This window comes from Oryctolagus cuniculus, chromosome 1 (genome assembly GCF_964237555.1).
Source record: "Oryctolagus cuniculus chromosome 1, mOryCun1.1, whole genome shotgun sequence".
Taxonomy (NCBI): Eukaryota; Metazoa; Chordata; class Mammalia; order Lagomorpha; family Leporidae; genus Oryctolagus; species Oryctolagus cuniculus.
The window spans coordinates 212664155-212678839 of NC_091432.1; the positions used below are offsets into that span (position 1 = coordinate 212664155).

The following is a 14685-nucleotide window of genomic DNA, read 5'->3' on the forward strand; positions in this document are numbered from 1 at the left end:
GACTAATGTTAAAATCTATCTGCAAGACAACGAGAATTTTCTTCCCCAAAGGGGTCTTAGACCAGTGCTCAATTAATTTGTTACTTTCTATCTCCTCCCATATATATGGCATACTTTATTCTACATAAAAAACATAGGAAAGTTATTTGTGCCAAAAATAATTCCAATATAACCTTGCAAATTAGATCCAAGATAGGGAGAACAAAACAACTTCTGGCCTTAGATAATGATTTCTTATTAATCACAAATTCTATTATCTATTCTTTCAAACCCCTAAACCCAACATATGTGTTCAGAGAATATGCCACATCTAGATTGCTACCCAGAATAAAAACTCTGAACAGACAATATTTAATATCCTAATTTTCCCATAATGACAATTATTTGTATTTAGGTATGTGAGGCAGAGAACAGTAATAGGAATCAGTAGCATAATCTGAATTCTGAATAAAAACATCTGAAATGGAGATGGCATTTAGCCTAGTGGTTAAGACATCTGGATCTCATATCAAAGTACATGGGTTTGATACCCAGTTTTATCTCCTGACTCCAGCTGTTTGCTAATGCAGACCCCAGGAGGCAGCAATGATAGTTCAACTAATTGGGTTCCTGCCACCCACAGAGGAGACCCAGATTGAGTTCCTGGCTCAGCTCCAGCCTCAACACAGTCCCAGTTATGGAGAGATTTGAGGAATGAACTAGCCAGTGAGAGCACTCTATGTCTCTCTTATCTCTCTGCCTTTCTGCCTCTCAAATAACTTTTTTAAAAGAGTCTGAATTGCATGTAATTTTCTACTTACCGTTGTCTTTGGAAGTGAAAGGTAGCCATACTTCTCTCCTACAAATAACACATATAATTTAAAATTTTTTCCCATTAATATATTTCTATTGTTCATATTTAACTTAAAAAATTATTAAACAAACAGGAAAATTAGTATATTATTTTGCTAATTTATTTTATTAATTACAGGTAATTCAGAAATAAACTTGTGATTCTGCTGGTGAATGTGAAAACTATCAACAGTTGCATCTCTAAGTTGCCTGTGTTAGCCAGTCTCTACCTCTTCCTAGGTAAAGAGAGAAAAACAATGCCTCGCAGATGGCAGCTTGTACCTACAATCAGTTTCATTTATAGAGTCCTTTTACAGCAGCCTGCCTCTACTGAAACTGGAGTCCTTGGTTATCAGTATCACAGTGCCTTCCTTTTCTGCAGGTACCAGACCAGATCCTTTAAAACTAACCTCAGACTACATCCCCTTAGGGAAGAAGAAAGCCCCCATGTACAAGAAAAGGAGATGAAATAAAGCAACAGTCTGTGGGGCTGTGAACTGACCCATGGCAGGAAGCACAGTATCTCAACCAAGAAAGGGATGTGCAGCACCCACTTCAACTCTGCGCTGACTGCCATCACTCTTCCACATCAGGTACACAGAGTACAATGGATGATAAAATAGTTTTAAAGCTAGTTTGTGATATCTGGGGTAAGAATTCAAGACAAGATTTGAACATAATTGCTTCTTCGAGGAAAATATATGTATTCAGTTATCATATATTAGGTATGAAATTACTAATACTCAGCCAATTAGAAACACAAAAACACCAATTTCATATGGCCCAATCTAATAAAAACAATGTAACAGTGCTAAATCATCCCTTTTCTCATAGGATGACTATTAATTACATGAACCGTGTAAACTTGTAAGATGGTTTATACAAATACTTAAAATTTCATATACTTAAAAAGTGGCCAGTCAGTGGGCATTGTGGTATGGTAGACTAAGCGTTGGAGTGCCGATTCAAGTCTCGCTACTGCACTTCCAATCCAGCTTCCTGATAATGAGCACTCTGGGAGGCAACAGACAATGGCCCAAGTACACAGTCCCTGCTACCTACATGGGAGACCTAGATGGAATTCCAGGCTTCTGGCTTTGTTCTGGTCCAGCTCCAGCTATTGGGGAGTGAACCAGAGGATGGAAAATCTCTCTGTCTCTCTGTATCTCCCTATCAATAAAATATATAAACAAAAAGAAAGATAGCTAGTTTGAATTAGGATGTACTATATATGTAAAATGTGACAATATCTCAAAAGGTGCATGGAAAAACAGAAATAAAAGAAAACTTCATTGGTTGGAAGAAAATTTTGAAATGCAAGCAGTTTTTTTCATAATGTGCATTTTTCCATGAAAATTTTTGAAGACCTCTCATATGCATGGGTTTCAAAATCCCAAAATTAGCTAAGGCTTTCATTCCACTTTTCCATGAACTTTTCGAAGCACCTTTGTACATACAGGCTTTGGAAGACAAACAGAGGGCTGCCCACTGGCACTGCCCAGCCCTTCCTACCGTCATGAGTTGATGACACCTGATTTCAAAACAAAACAAAACGATGGCTAGAATATTCCTCTGACCTTTAAAAAGAAGCAGGCAGGATGGAGACACAGCTAGAAACATCTTCATTCTCTGAGCCCAGAAGCACCTCAGGCAATGTTCAGGCAGAAACTGGTAGAGCTGGCTGCAGCCCCAGAGATCACTCAGCCTAAGGCCTTCCTTACTGAGCGGAGGACACTCAGGCCCAGAGTGGGGAAGGGCCCCTCTGGCAGCAGCTAGAGAAAGAGCCGGGCCTAGCAGGTGCTCCAGCTCCCGGAGGTCAAGCGTCCTTTTATCACACCAAGCCTTTCTCTTTGTTTCCTAGCATCCCTACAGCTAAGAGACCCATTCTTCCTTAAACACAGAGCAATCATATCACTTTACCTTTTTTTTATTTTTTTTTTAATTTTTGACAGGCAGAGTGGACAGTGAGAGAGAGAGAGAGACAGAGAGAAAGGTCTTCCTTTTGCCGTTGGTTCACCCTCCAATGGCTGCCGCGGCCGGCGCATCACACTGATCCAAAGCCAGGAGCCAGGCGCTTTTCCTGGTCTCCCATGTGGGTGCAGGGCCCAAGCACTTGGGCCATCCTCCACTGCACTCCCTGGCCACAGCAGAGAGCTGGCCTGGAGGAGGGGCAAACGGGACGGAAGCCGGCGCCCCAACCGGGACTAGAACCCGGTGTGCCGGCGCCACAAGGTGGAGGATTAGCCTAGTGAGCCACGGCGCCAGCATCACTTTACCTTTTAATACAGTACTTGAAACTTGCCTCATATAAAAGCCCATGGAACTATAAACACTTGGTCAAAGCATCAAAATGATATGCCATTCAGACTAGTTACCTTAGAAATGTTTGAATGCAGGAACATTTAGTATACTTTACAACTGACGTTAGAGCTACAACAGCTACCATTCCCTGATTCGTAAGCAAATCAACATTTACTCTAAGTGGGTATTTTAAAAATAGGAGATGTTTAAATGCTCATATTCAGTAAAATTAATGTGTAATTTGATGTTATGACTGTAACTGACATTTTATTTTTTTAAAAATGCATGCTTTAACATTAACAGAAATAATTCAAAGGGAGAAATGTATAAGAACACATGGACATAAATAATGAGACACATACTGCAATGGTAAGTAAACAAAACTCCCACTTGATATTAAAATAAAGAACAAAAATGATGCCTTCCTATATGTTGTACGATCTACTCTACATGTTGGAGAAATACCAATGAACTTACCCACCACAGGCAATATTCCAAGTTTATGTAGTCATCAAGGAAAGATTCCATCCAAGTGGAGGGAAAGCAATTCAAAAATCAAATAACTACATTCATTTCATTATGAAATTAGTAGAATTAAATCAGAGAATTACTCTATTATATATGAGCTCTTGTACTAAAACTATAAAACAATTTAGAAGATAAAAAAATGACTTCAACAAAAAAGTTAGTATGTTAATATTAACCCAGAGAGATCTATTGCACTGTTATACAGCAAATTTTACAGTTTATGCAGCTTATATACTAAAATGAAGAAGGACAAATAATATTTTCATAATTTTTCCATGGAAGATACTTTACTATAAAAAAGCTGGGTTTTTATAATGATAATTCATTTTGCGTTTGAAGTTTGATGTTAAAAAACTAAAACAGTAACATTAAAAATCACAATACATTTCAGTGTATGGGCAGTTTCTCACCTCGTCTTCCTTCGAACACATCAGTGATTTCTCTTAGTAGCGTGGACATGTCACTAATTTGGGATTCCCAGGCTTCACAAAATACATCCAAGTTTTCTTTAGCAATTTTGCTAGATGGATGCAACGTCAGTGTTTCAGCAGCAGAGATTATCTGAAGAAACACAAAATACACAGGTGTGAATTTCAAAATCTTAGCCCTATCATACTGGAGGCCAAATTTAACTCTGTAGTGTTGAATTCACTCAACAACTATGGAGTAATTTCCATACACAAGCCCCACGTTGGGCAATACAGAGTTACAAGGTAGAAATAAAACTTGGTGTGTCTTATCATGTGATCTATGCAGAAATAGTATGATTTATTATACACAAACCTGCATTCAGGGAGCAATTTTTTTTTCAACAAAGCTATTTCCATAACATAATTCAAAGCATTATTTTTCAAAAGACTTACTTATTTGAGAGGCAAAGTTAGAGAGAGAAAAAAAAAGAGGGATAGATCTTCCATCTGCTGGTTCACTCCCCAAATGGCTGCAACAGCCAGGACTGGGCCAGGCCAAAGCTGGGAGCCAGGAGCTTCTTCTGCATCTCCCATGTGGCTGCAGGGTCCCAAGTACTTGGGCCATCTTCTGCTGTTTTCCCAAGTCCATTGGCATAGGAAGTGGAACAGGCACCCAGAGGGGATGAAGGCATTGTAGGCAGCAGCTTAACACTCTATGCCACAACAATGGTCCCAGTTTAAAGCATTATACTCAGAGTACAAAGAATGTATTGTTTATGGTAGTAGAACAAATAACAGTAGTGGTGATGATATAGTAGTAATGGTAGCAGTATCAGCGATGGTAGTAGTAGTTGTGGTAGGCAGCAGTGCTAGTGGTGACATACATACCTACAAGTACCTAATTAGATATGTGGCTGAGATACTGTGCCAGTTGCTTTATACACATTAATCCTCAAAAACACACAAGCAGGGGCCAGCACTGTGGTATAGCAGGTAAAGCTGCCACCTGCAGTGCCGGCATCCCATAAGAATGCTGGTTCATGTCCCGGTTGCTCCACTTCCAGTCCAGCTCTCTGCTATGGTCTGGGAATGCAGTAGAAGATGGTCTAAGTCCTTGGGCCCCACATGGGAGACCCGGAAGAAGCTCCTGGCTTCAGATCTGTGCAGATGTGGCCATCTGGAGAATGAACCAGCAAATGGAAGACCTCTCTCTCTCTCTCTCTCTCCCTCTCTCTCTCTGCCTTTGCCAATCTGTAACTCTGCCTTTCAAATAAATAAACAAATCTTTAAAAACAAAAACCATACAAGCAAAATACTGCTCTTCCCAAATAAGCATCACTTCCATTTTATGGCTAAAGAAACTGAAGTTCAATGATACTGAGTAACTTGTTCAAGATCCTCTAACTTATATATGCAGAGCTGATATCTGAACTTAGAATTTCCTGTCCCAAAGTCCAGGCTCTTTCTACTATACCACACTGCTTCTTGCAAAACACACATGGGCAGAATCATCCTAGGTGGTCTACATACCACCACAATCACTAAGTAAGTGTGAGGAATAAAGAAATTAATTGTTGCAGAATATTAGATTTTCAACAAAACCTGTTTTGTCTTTTCCACAGACACACAGCCTCCATAATGGAAGGGTATGGCCAGGAGACTCAGTTCTGTTCATCTGACCGTGGGCCGCCACTTCCATGACTAGCCTCTCACATCTGCCTCAAGCTCCCCCCAGGGCTCTCTCCCTTCCCCAACTGATGCAGCAGGGATGCTGAGGTCCTAGTGGCTAGTGAGTCACAAGGAAGAAAGCCATGTCACCAAGCAGGCCTTGATCTGAGAAATATGCTGCTATCATATTAAGCTACTGGGATTTGGAGGATTCAGGGGCATTATTATAATTATTACTATTATTTGAGACAGAAATAGACATACAGAAATCTCCCATCTGGAACCAGCATTGTGGAGCAGGGGTTTAAGCCACTGCTTGCAATGTTGGCATCAGAGTGCCAGTTCAAGTCCCAGCTGCTCTGCTTCCAATCCAGCTCCCTGCTAGTGTCCCTGGGAAAACAATGGAAGATGGACCAAGTACTTGGGCCCCTGCCACCCATAAAGGAGACCCAGATAGAGTTCTGGGCTCCTGGGTTTGTAGCCATTTTAGGAATGAACCAGCAGGTGGAAGATTGATCTCTCTTCTTCCCTCCCTTCCCTGCCCCCTGCCCCTGTCATTTTGCCTTTCAAATAAACAAATAAATAGGAAGGGAGGGAAGGAGGAAGAAGGAAGGAAGGAAGGAAAGAAGGAAGCAAGCAAGCGAGGCAGGGAGGGAGGGAGAGAGGGAAGGAGAGAGGGAGGAATTCCCCATCTTCTGGTTCAATCCCCAAATGCCTGTAAAAGCTAGGGCAATCTGAAGCTAGGAACCAGGAACACAATCCAGGTCTCCCACATGGGTGGCAGGAACCTAGTCACCTGGGCCATCCCCACTGCCTCTCGGGGTCTGCATTAGCAGGAAACTAGAATTGGGAGCTAGAGGCAAGCATCAAACCCAGGTACTCTGATATACATCCAGGTACCCCTAACCAGAGTCTTGGCAGGTAGGCACCAAATACCAGCCCCAGGTTTTCAGGCTTTCTTGTGTCAGCTACTACAGGAATGAATTACTGACTATTTTATCTTTTTTTTTAAGATTTTTTTTTAATTTTATTTCTTTGAGAGGTAGATTACAGAGAGAAGGAGAGACAGACAGAAAGGTCTTCCATCTGCTGCTTCACTCTCAAATGGCCGCAGCTGCTGTAGCTGAGCAGATCCAAAGCCAGGAGCCAGGAATCAGGAGCTTCTTCTGGGTCTCCCACATGGAATAGCCTTTTCTCGACTGTTGAAAAACAGCTTTTTTGTTTGTTTGTTTTGGTTTTTGGGTTTTTTTCCATGCAAGTTGTTTAACTCTTTACTAGTACAGAGTTGGTCTTCTGTGTATAAAGTAAATTGAAAATGGATCTTGGTGGAGAACGGGACTGGGAATGGGAGAGGGAGGAGCAGTAGGAATGGGAGAGTGGGTGGGAGGGTGGGTAGGGTGGGAAGAATCACTATATTCCTAAAGCTGTACTCATGAAATGCATAAAGTCTGTATTCCTTAAATAAAAGGTTTCTTTGGGGGGGGGGGAAATAAATAAATAAAATACATACGGAGGCAGACATTTGGTCTAGTAGTTAAATGCCTGTACAGGCACCTTCTTCTCACAATGGAGTACCTGGGTTTGCTGCCCAATTTTAGGTTCCAATTCCAGCTTTCTGCTAATGTGCAACCTGGGAGGCAGTGGTGATGACTCAAGTAGTTGGTTTCCTGCCACTCATGTGGGAGACCAGGCCTGAGTTCCTGAGTCCCAGCTTGGGCCCTGCCCCCCAACTTTGCAGGAATGTGAGGAGTGAACCAGCAGAAAGGAACGCTCTCTATATATTTGTCTCCCCATATATCTCCTTGACTCTTGAATAAATCAATTTTAAATACATAAATACATATAAACAAGGGATTAGTAAATTAAGCCACCACCATGCCAGCTTGAGTCCCAGTTGTTCTACTTTGTATCTAGTTCTCTGCTAATGTACCTGAGAAAGCAGCAAAAAATGGCCCAAGTGCTTGGGCCCCTGCACCCACATGAGAGACCTAGATGAAGCTCCTGGGTTCTGACTTCAGTTTAGCCCATGGCTATTGTGATCATTTTAGGAGTACATCAGCAGATGATCTCTCTTTTTCTGTGTCTCTGTCTCTTTCTCTTATAACTCTGCCTTTCACATAAACAAAATAAATCTTTAAAAAAAAATAGATATAAACCAAGGTATCTACTAAATGAGCCAATTTTCAGTCCAGCACATGACCAGATAATCCCATGGACTATCAGCCATGTTCAAAAATACCACCAAGGAAAATTCCATTATCATCAAGTTACACAGAACAGTGTTATCCCTTCCTTCCTCACACTTTGCTGTGACATTCAAACAAGATATAATTCAGAAGGAGCATCTATGTTATCCTACCTGTTGACCAGTCACCTGGAACGTCTCCTCTGCATGTATACAGGTTATTTCAAGAGGTTCTGTCCCAGATACATGTCGCAACAGTCGACAGGCCTATGAGAAAACATGTTTATAATTTCTCTTTCATATTCTCATCCTTCACAGTACACTGTATTATATTTCAATTTAAAAGAATATACAATTTTATAAATCAAACTTATTAAAACCCTATAAAATAAATTTGTAATTACCGAGGAGTTATTATAATACTGTATGGGTCACCAACAGATTCTCTAGGTATAGCACAGTGTTTCCACTCTTAGCTGATCACGGCAAAGTGGTCACAGAACATTAGAACCAGAAGGAATCTCTGAGAGAATCTAGCAATGCCCATGCATTTGATGTATGAAAAAATTCAGCTCAGAGAGTGACTTACCCAAGGACTCAGTTAATGCTTAATCAGCAAGCTGTCTATTCTTTCCATCAACAAGTAATACGAATAATACTGCCACTCATGATAAACTAATTAAGCACACTTTTTGTTGGAGATAATATTGACTTAAGCAGACTGGTACAAGGAGTAGGGAGTCTTTATCACATAACAAAGCTTTTAACAGATAATTAGAAAAAAAATTTTTCACTGTTTAAAAGATGTGCTAAAAATCCTAAAATTAGCAAGTTTCCCTACGATCACAGTATGTAGTTATAAACCTAACAGCATCTAATGTGTTAAATAAAGGAGACATATGTACACTCATTTTAAGAATTTCCCTAGAAGTTTTTAGGCTATTGTATCAACAAGTAAAGGAGAGAAGCTAGTCCAATTAGTCTAGATTTCTTCCAGTTTTTAGATTTGGTGAGCAGGACGTATTAGGTAATGTGAAGACAGCTAATGGTTCATTTCTGTGTCTATATATGCTAGGTAGGACAGATCTCACATATACACGTACACATGGGAGAAGTGTGGTTCTTCTGTTCTATGTCTTCTTTTCTTTAACTACTAGATGCCTGACATTTTCAAAAGGAGGAAGACTTAGACCACCAATGAAAGGTTAATAGGTCAAACTGCAATTATAAAGTAGCAGAAAAAGCACAGAGAGGAATGGATGTCCACGCTTTGTCCCTTCTTAGCTACTTTCCTCCCTGCTCAAATCTGCCCTTTGCCCCGGGAAACGTACCTATGTTGTCTACTCCCAGTCACCTCCTATGCAGGGTCCCCTTGGGCCAGCCACACGCCTGCTTCTAAAATCACAGCTTCTCAAGGCAGGTCTCTGAATGACTTGCAGGTTCCACCCTGCCCTGCTGATGTGGGCCTAGGGGCGGCATCAGCCCTGACCTCCCTGTCCCCAGCTACTCCACTCTCCCTTCAGGATTCCCCACATGCTGTCCATGCAACTGCACGCAGCTCCTTTATGAAATTCTCTTCGCATGATCCTAATTTGAGTGTGCCATCTCTTTCCTGCTGAGACCGACAGATTCAAACCGAAGCAAGGCCACACAATGTACCTCCATTGCTGTACTCCCAGGTCTAATCTCTCTGAGAGGTTAAGGAAAAGATTAACAAGTGCATTTGTAGAGTCTAGCCTGGTTTGGTTGTGTTTGGCTTAGAAGCCAGACTCTCGTAAGAGCAGAACAGACAGACACTATACCTTCAAGACTGCAAAGGAGAAAAAAATGCTCACAATAAGTTAACGAAAAACTCATATTAATATTCCCTCGTGAAACTTCAGTTTCCTTAGCAAACAAACCTCCACAAGCTGCTCCTTCTGTTCAGAGAGTTTACAGGCATATTCAGCCAAGGCTTCTAAACTCCCTTCTACTCCAGTAAGCCTCAATGCTTTCAGAACCACATGGTCGGCATGGCATTTCAAGAGATCCGCTGCCAGCTGTGTCGCTGTACTGTGAAGCTGTAGATGGGGGCGGGGAGGGGGACGGTGGCAGAGGAAAGAAAACAAACAGTAAGGTTTTGTGACCAAGCCTTTCGTAAGCACTTTAATATCGAAAGAGCAGAACCCTTGAAACAGTCTCACTTGATCTGCCAAGAGGACAGTGCAAAGATGCCTGAAGCACAGCAGAAATTTGTGGTGCTGTGGAACTTACCAGCTCCCCCGAGGGCAGGAGTGATGTCCGCATCATCTTAGAGTCTACTGGTACACTAGTGCTGTTTGGAGAAAATGAACTGGCCACCCAGTAGCTAAATAGCCAGGTCCCTTTTTTCACCCTATTATCAACCAGTTCTTCCCCACACAGTTTCTCTCTTTGTTAAAAAAAAAAAATTCTTTATCGCTTCTCGGCCTTTTGGCCAAGATCAAGTGTGTAAAAAATGCCTTTGCTTCTCTTACAGTTGGTGAGGAACAGAGAAGTTTTCAACAGTTGGGTATTCATACTATGAGGAAAATCAAATGGCAGTTCATGATCATTAACAAATTTTTTAGTATACTTTGAAAAGTATCAACATGAGCCTAAATAAATTATTCAATAAAATGTTAAGTACCTAGATCATGGCAGACACCATACAATTGCTGGGCATACGTGACAAGTGGAACCAACCCCTGCCCTTAGCAGGGTTTTACAGTCCATCTACACCTACTATTCAAGATTTTACTATCTGACTCAGTGCATAAGTTGGTTCCAGGAGTAATATTGGATAAAAGGGTAACAAAAACCCTGGAGGTCTGACTTCACGTGGAATGGATTTTAATCATGGTTTACTCTCATTAGACATCACTGGACCTATCAACTCCAAAACTCTTTTCTTCTTCTCCTGCCTCTTTTTCTTTTCTTTAAAAGAAAAAAAAAATGATGTGACAGTATACAGGGTTTTTGAAGTTATCCAGAAAGAAATCATTTTTCATAACATTGTTCTAAGAAACATCTGACTTTGAATTAAGCCCATTTGATTGAAGCAATCTCTTTTTTCCTGGGAGTTATCCAATGTTAATTCAGGTTACAGGACTTTGTACAAAATAACAATAGTGTCATTCTCATTCACGCAACCAAATGAGAATAATTACAGTCAGAAACAAAGACATTAAAATTCATGTTCCTTTGGAAACTAAATGCCACATAATAACTTTAAGAGAGTTTGTTTAGCCAGAATGGCCTCAGAGAATAGCTAATGGCAGTTCTTTATCCTACAGACCATAGAGACTGATTTGCCAAGGTCACTAACTCTTCCAAATGTTTTTGGGGACAAGTCATGAACAACTTATATAAGGAAGGAAGAGAAACAAACATGAAGCTCCTGCTCCAAACAATGTCTTAACAATAACTTTATACACTGTCACCTCCCTTAATCCTTACAAGGACTCTTCAAGGGGCGGGCACTTAGCCCACCAAGACGCCAGTCAAGACACCCATGTCCCCCATCAGAGTGCCAGGGTTCAATTCCAGCTCCTAATTCCAGTTTCCTATTAATGTGGACCCTACGAGGCAGGGTTTGTTCAGGAAAATGTAGTTTCCTGGCTTAAGAGTTGGGTCCCTGCTACTCACGTGGGAGACTCAGATTGAGTTCCCGGCTCCTGGCTTCAGCCCAGCCCAGTCCTAGCTGCTGTGGGCATTTGGGGAATGAACCAGAGGATGGGAGATTTCTCTCTTTGTCTCTATGCCTCTAAAATAAATAAATTTAAAAGTAAATAAATAAATAGAATTCTTCAAGGTTGATGTGGTTATACCCATTTAAGAGCTAAGGAGAGGAGGCCTGTGGAAAGTCACTTAGTCTATCCCTGAAGGATTTCATGCTTCACCAGACAGTCAGGATTTAATAATAGTTTAGTTAGAATTAAAATGGGCTGGGATGAAGTAGGTAGGCTTTTTAAGCACAGAAAACCATGCTCTTCTGTGTTTAACAGGATGTTTCAATGGAGGCTTCAAGGGAGACGTCAGTACTAAGATGTGAAACAGGTCAGCAGGTACATAATTAGTAGAAGAGACATCCAAACACCTATGTCATTTTCTTGACATTTTCTGACTCTCTTCAAAGATACTCGCATAACTGTCCACACAGGCTCTGTGACAACTACAAAGCTCTCCTGCTGTAGAGAAAAACACAGTATATAGTATGTACAAAATGAGCAGGATCATGTCTCAAAAATCCTACTTGCAAAAACTGACACCTCAGGACACCATAAGACTTTCAATTACCCAGGAGTGGCCAAATAAGTCATGAGGTGATGACATTTTCATTCAGGAAACAGGGAAATCTTCTCAACCAACAGATTATCTTTTTAAAAATCAACTTTAGTGAGGTATAATTTATATACAAAAAAGTACCTATTTTAAAGGTAGTTTGAAGAGTTCTGACAAACGTAACTGTCACAATCAATTATCTCAAACATCTCCATTAGCCCAAAAAGTCTTCCTGCACCCCTTGGAATAATTATTCCCCAATTTCTGACCCCAGACAGCCACACATCAAATTGCTTTCGGTCATTATAAATTAGTTTTACCTTTCTAGAATTTTTTTTTCTAAATGGAATCATGTATCCTCTTTTGGACCTAGCTTCTTTCATTCTGTCTAATGTTGTAATAATGTAATAATTCACCCATATAAGGTGCTATACATCAATATTGTTCCTTTTCATTGCATTTGGTGGAATTCAGGTTGCTTCCAGTTTGGGACGATTATCAATAAACTGGCTATGGATATCCACATAAGAGCTTTGAGAATGATGACACAGTCTACAGCCACACCACCCTGAATGCGCCCAATCTCATCTGATCTCAGAGAATGACAACACTAATAAAATGACAGCCTCAACTAAAATTTTTCAAGAAAACTTCTAGAACCATCTTTTAGGCACAAGGACATACTAATACTAATATATTTCATTTAAACCATAAAAGATGAAAATCAGCAAAGAATTATAATAAGGCAAATTTCAAACTATACTTACTTCTTTCTTAAGTTCATTGAGACTGTGACTGATTTTCAAAATAGATAATTCCAGTTCTTCAGCAATGCTTTTGGTTTTCTTGCTTTGCTAAAAATTTTTTTAAAAGAATATATGATGTTATTTCATCTTTTTAATCCATTAATTCCAATATTATCTGAACCTTAAATTATACTAAATTTTAATATCACTCTGGAAAATAGAATTTTAGTTGCAGTTATATTTTTACATACAAACTATAAACAGGTGAAATTTTAAAATCCAATTTTCTTTACTAAATTCACCATGTCTAAAACTAGTCTCTTATTTTCTGCTTGGAATATTTAACTCTTCACTGCATTTTATGTTTGCTTATTTATTGATTTTTTATTTATTTATAAGGCAGAGCAAGAGAAAGAAGAGGAGGGACAACATAGTGGTATAGCAGGTTGAACCATCGCTTGTGATGCTGGAGCACTGGTTCCAGTCCCAAATGCTCTGCTTCCAATCCAGCTCCTTGTTAATACACTTGGAAAGCAGCAAAAGATGGCCCAAATACTTGGGCCCCTGCTACCCATTTGAGAGACCAGGATGGAGTTTCAGCATCCGGCTAAAGCCTGACCCAGCCCTAACTGTTGGGGCCACTTGGGGAGTGAATCAACAAATGAAAGATCTCTGTCTCCCCTCTCTGTCACCCTGCCTTTCAAATAAATAAATAAATCTTAAAGACAGAAAGAGATCTTCCATCTACTGGTTCACCCTTCAAATGCCCACAACATCTGGGGCTGGGCCAGGTTGAAGAAGCCAGGGGCATGAAACTCTATCTGGGTCTCCCATGTAAGTGGCAGACTCAAGTTCTTGGGCCATCATCCACTGCCTCCCAGGACTGGATCAGAAGCAGAGCCAGGACTTGAAGCCAGGCACTCCAATATGGAAGTGGCATCCCAAGTGGTGTCTTAATTAGGTGCACCACAACACCCATTCCACCTCTTCACTCTATCTAATTAAAATTGGAATCCTACAGGTAGCTGGATAGGAAGTAGAATCAGGACCTGAACCCAGACACTCTAATAGAGGATGTGGGCAATCCCAATGGCAGTTTAACTAGTTGTACCATACTACCCATCCCATCTCTTCACTCTTCATCTAGTTAAAATGAAAATACCATTCATCTTTAAGATCTTATATAAAGAGGTCGGCACTGTGTAGTAGTAGGTTAACCCTCTGCCTGCAGCGCCAGCATCCCATATGGGCACTGATTCATGTCCCAGCTGCTCCTCTTCTGATCCAGTTCTCTGCTAATGGCCTGGCCTGGGAAAGCACTGGAAGATAGCCCAAGTGCTGGGGCTCCTGCACCCATGTGGCAGACCTGGAAGAAACTCCTAACTCCTGGCTTCAGATCAGCCCAGCTCTGGCCCATTGCAGCCGTTTGGTGAATGAAACAGAAGATGGAACACCTCTTTCTTTCTTTCTTTCTTTCTTTCTTTCTTTCTTTCTTTCTTTCTTTCTCTCTCTCTCTCTCTCTCTCTCTCTCTCTCTCTCTCTCTCTCTCTCTCTCCCTGTACCTCTACTTCTCAAATAAATAAGCAAATCTTTCAAAACCTTACATAAATATCTTTCTCAGATTACTCAAAATAGATTAGACTCTCTTCTTACCCAATAAGCCTATAAAAGCTCCATGAAGACTAGGATCACCTGTCTTGCTCACCACCAAATCCACAGTACCTGGCCGAGCAAG

General features: G+C 40.7%; 1 protein-coding gene across 3 annotated transcripts in view; it reads right to left on the bottom strand.

Annotated features, from left to right (window-relative positions):
- The window catches only part of CTNNAL1 (catenin alpha like 1), a 68677-nt gene that overhangs the window by 14301 nt on the left and 39691 nt on the right, over nt 1–14685 (bottom strand). For all 3 annotated transcript variants that reach the window (XM_008255935.4, XM_008255890.4, XM_008255847.4), the window contains exons 8-12: nt 12972–13058; nt 9825–9983; nt 8098–8190; nt 4071–4221; nt 801–838 (exon numbers count right to left, since the gene is read on the bottom strand). In XM_008255935.4, coding sequence (XP_008254157.1) covers nt 801–838; nt 4071–4221; nt 8098–8190; nt 9825–9983; nt 12972–13058 — 528 coding nt within the window. The remainder of the gene's footprint in view (nt 1–800; nt 839–4070; nt 4222–8097; nt 8191–9824; nt 9984–12971; nt 13059–14685) is intronic.